This window comes from Rhincodon typus, chromosome 46, assembly GCF_021869965.1.
Source record: "Rhincodon typus isolate 14 chromosome 46, sRhiTyp1.1, whole genome shotgun sequence".
NCBI classification, from domain to species: Eukaryota; Metazoa; Chordata; class Chondrichthyes; order Orectolobiformes; family Rhincodontidae; genus Rhincodon; species Rhincodon typus.
Window position 1 is genome coordinate 6,528,904 of NC_063377.1, and position 676 is coordinate 6,529,579.

At 60.8% G+C, this 676-nt stretch overlaps 1 protein-coding gene across 1 annotated transcript in view; it reads right to left on the bottom strand.

The window, feature by feature from the left end:
• Window positions 1-676, bottom strand: part of LOC109926555 (myosin-10-like) — a 35,130-nt gene that overhangs the window by 6,881 nt on the left and 27,573 nt on the right. The window contains exon 18 of the mRNA XM_048620291.1: window positions 232-301. Coding sequence (XP_048476248.1) covers window positions 232-301 — 70 coding nt within the window. The remainder of the gene's footprint in view (window positions 1-231; window positions 302-676) is intronic.

Sequence of the window (676 nt, forward strand, 5' to 3'; positions counted from 1 at the left end):
GGGGAGAGAGAGATAGACAGATATCACCTGATTGATACGATACCACTGACTCCCTCAATCCCCTTCGCTCGCCACCAAACCTTGCTGCCCACCCCTCCCCCACCTTTCTTCGCCCCGAGCAGGCTCTGGGGCAGAAAGGGTGTGCCCACCGTGCCCACCTGCGACGTACTCGTGCCCTCATGAATTCTGGCGACGGCCAAGAGATGGCGTGACCGAGGAGACAGAACTTACCATCTGCTCACAAGCCTGTTTCCCGTCCATGAACCCTTTTGGAATAGCGTTGGGTGTCAGGATTTCATACCTGGAAGACAGGAACAAGGGAGAGGGTTAGACCCCTTGACAGGCGGCCAACACATTGGGTTACCCATTGAGAGAGAATCTAACCATCGCCCCCCGCCCCGAAGGCGTTCCCATCACTGAATCCCTACCCACCCCACTGCCAACATCCTTGGGGGGGGGGGGGGGGGGCCCCCTTGGGGGCAAAATTAACAGGGGGGCCCCCCCCCCCCCCATATCGATACAGCGGCTGCAGGAGCAGGTCAGAGACTGGGAATCCTGCAGCGAGTAACGCCCCTCCTGACCCCCCTCCACCCCCAAAGCCTGTTCCCCCACCATCGACAAGGCAGGAGGGGAAGGGGGAACATTCCCCACTTGCCCTGGATAGTGGGGGGGGGGG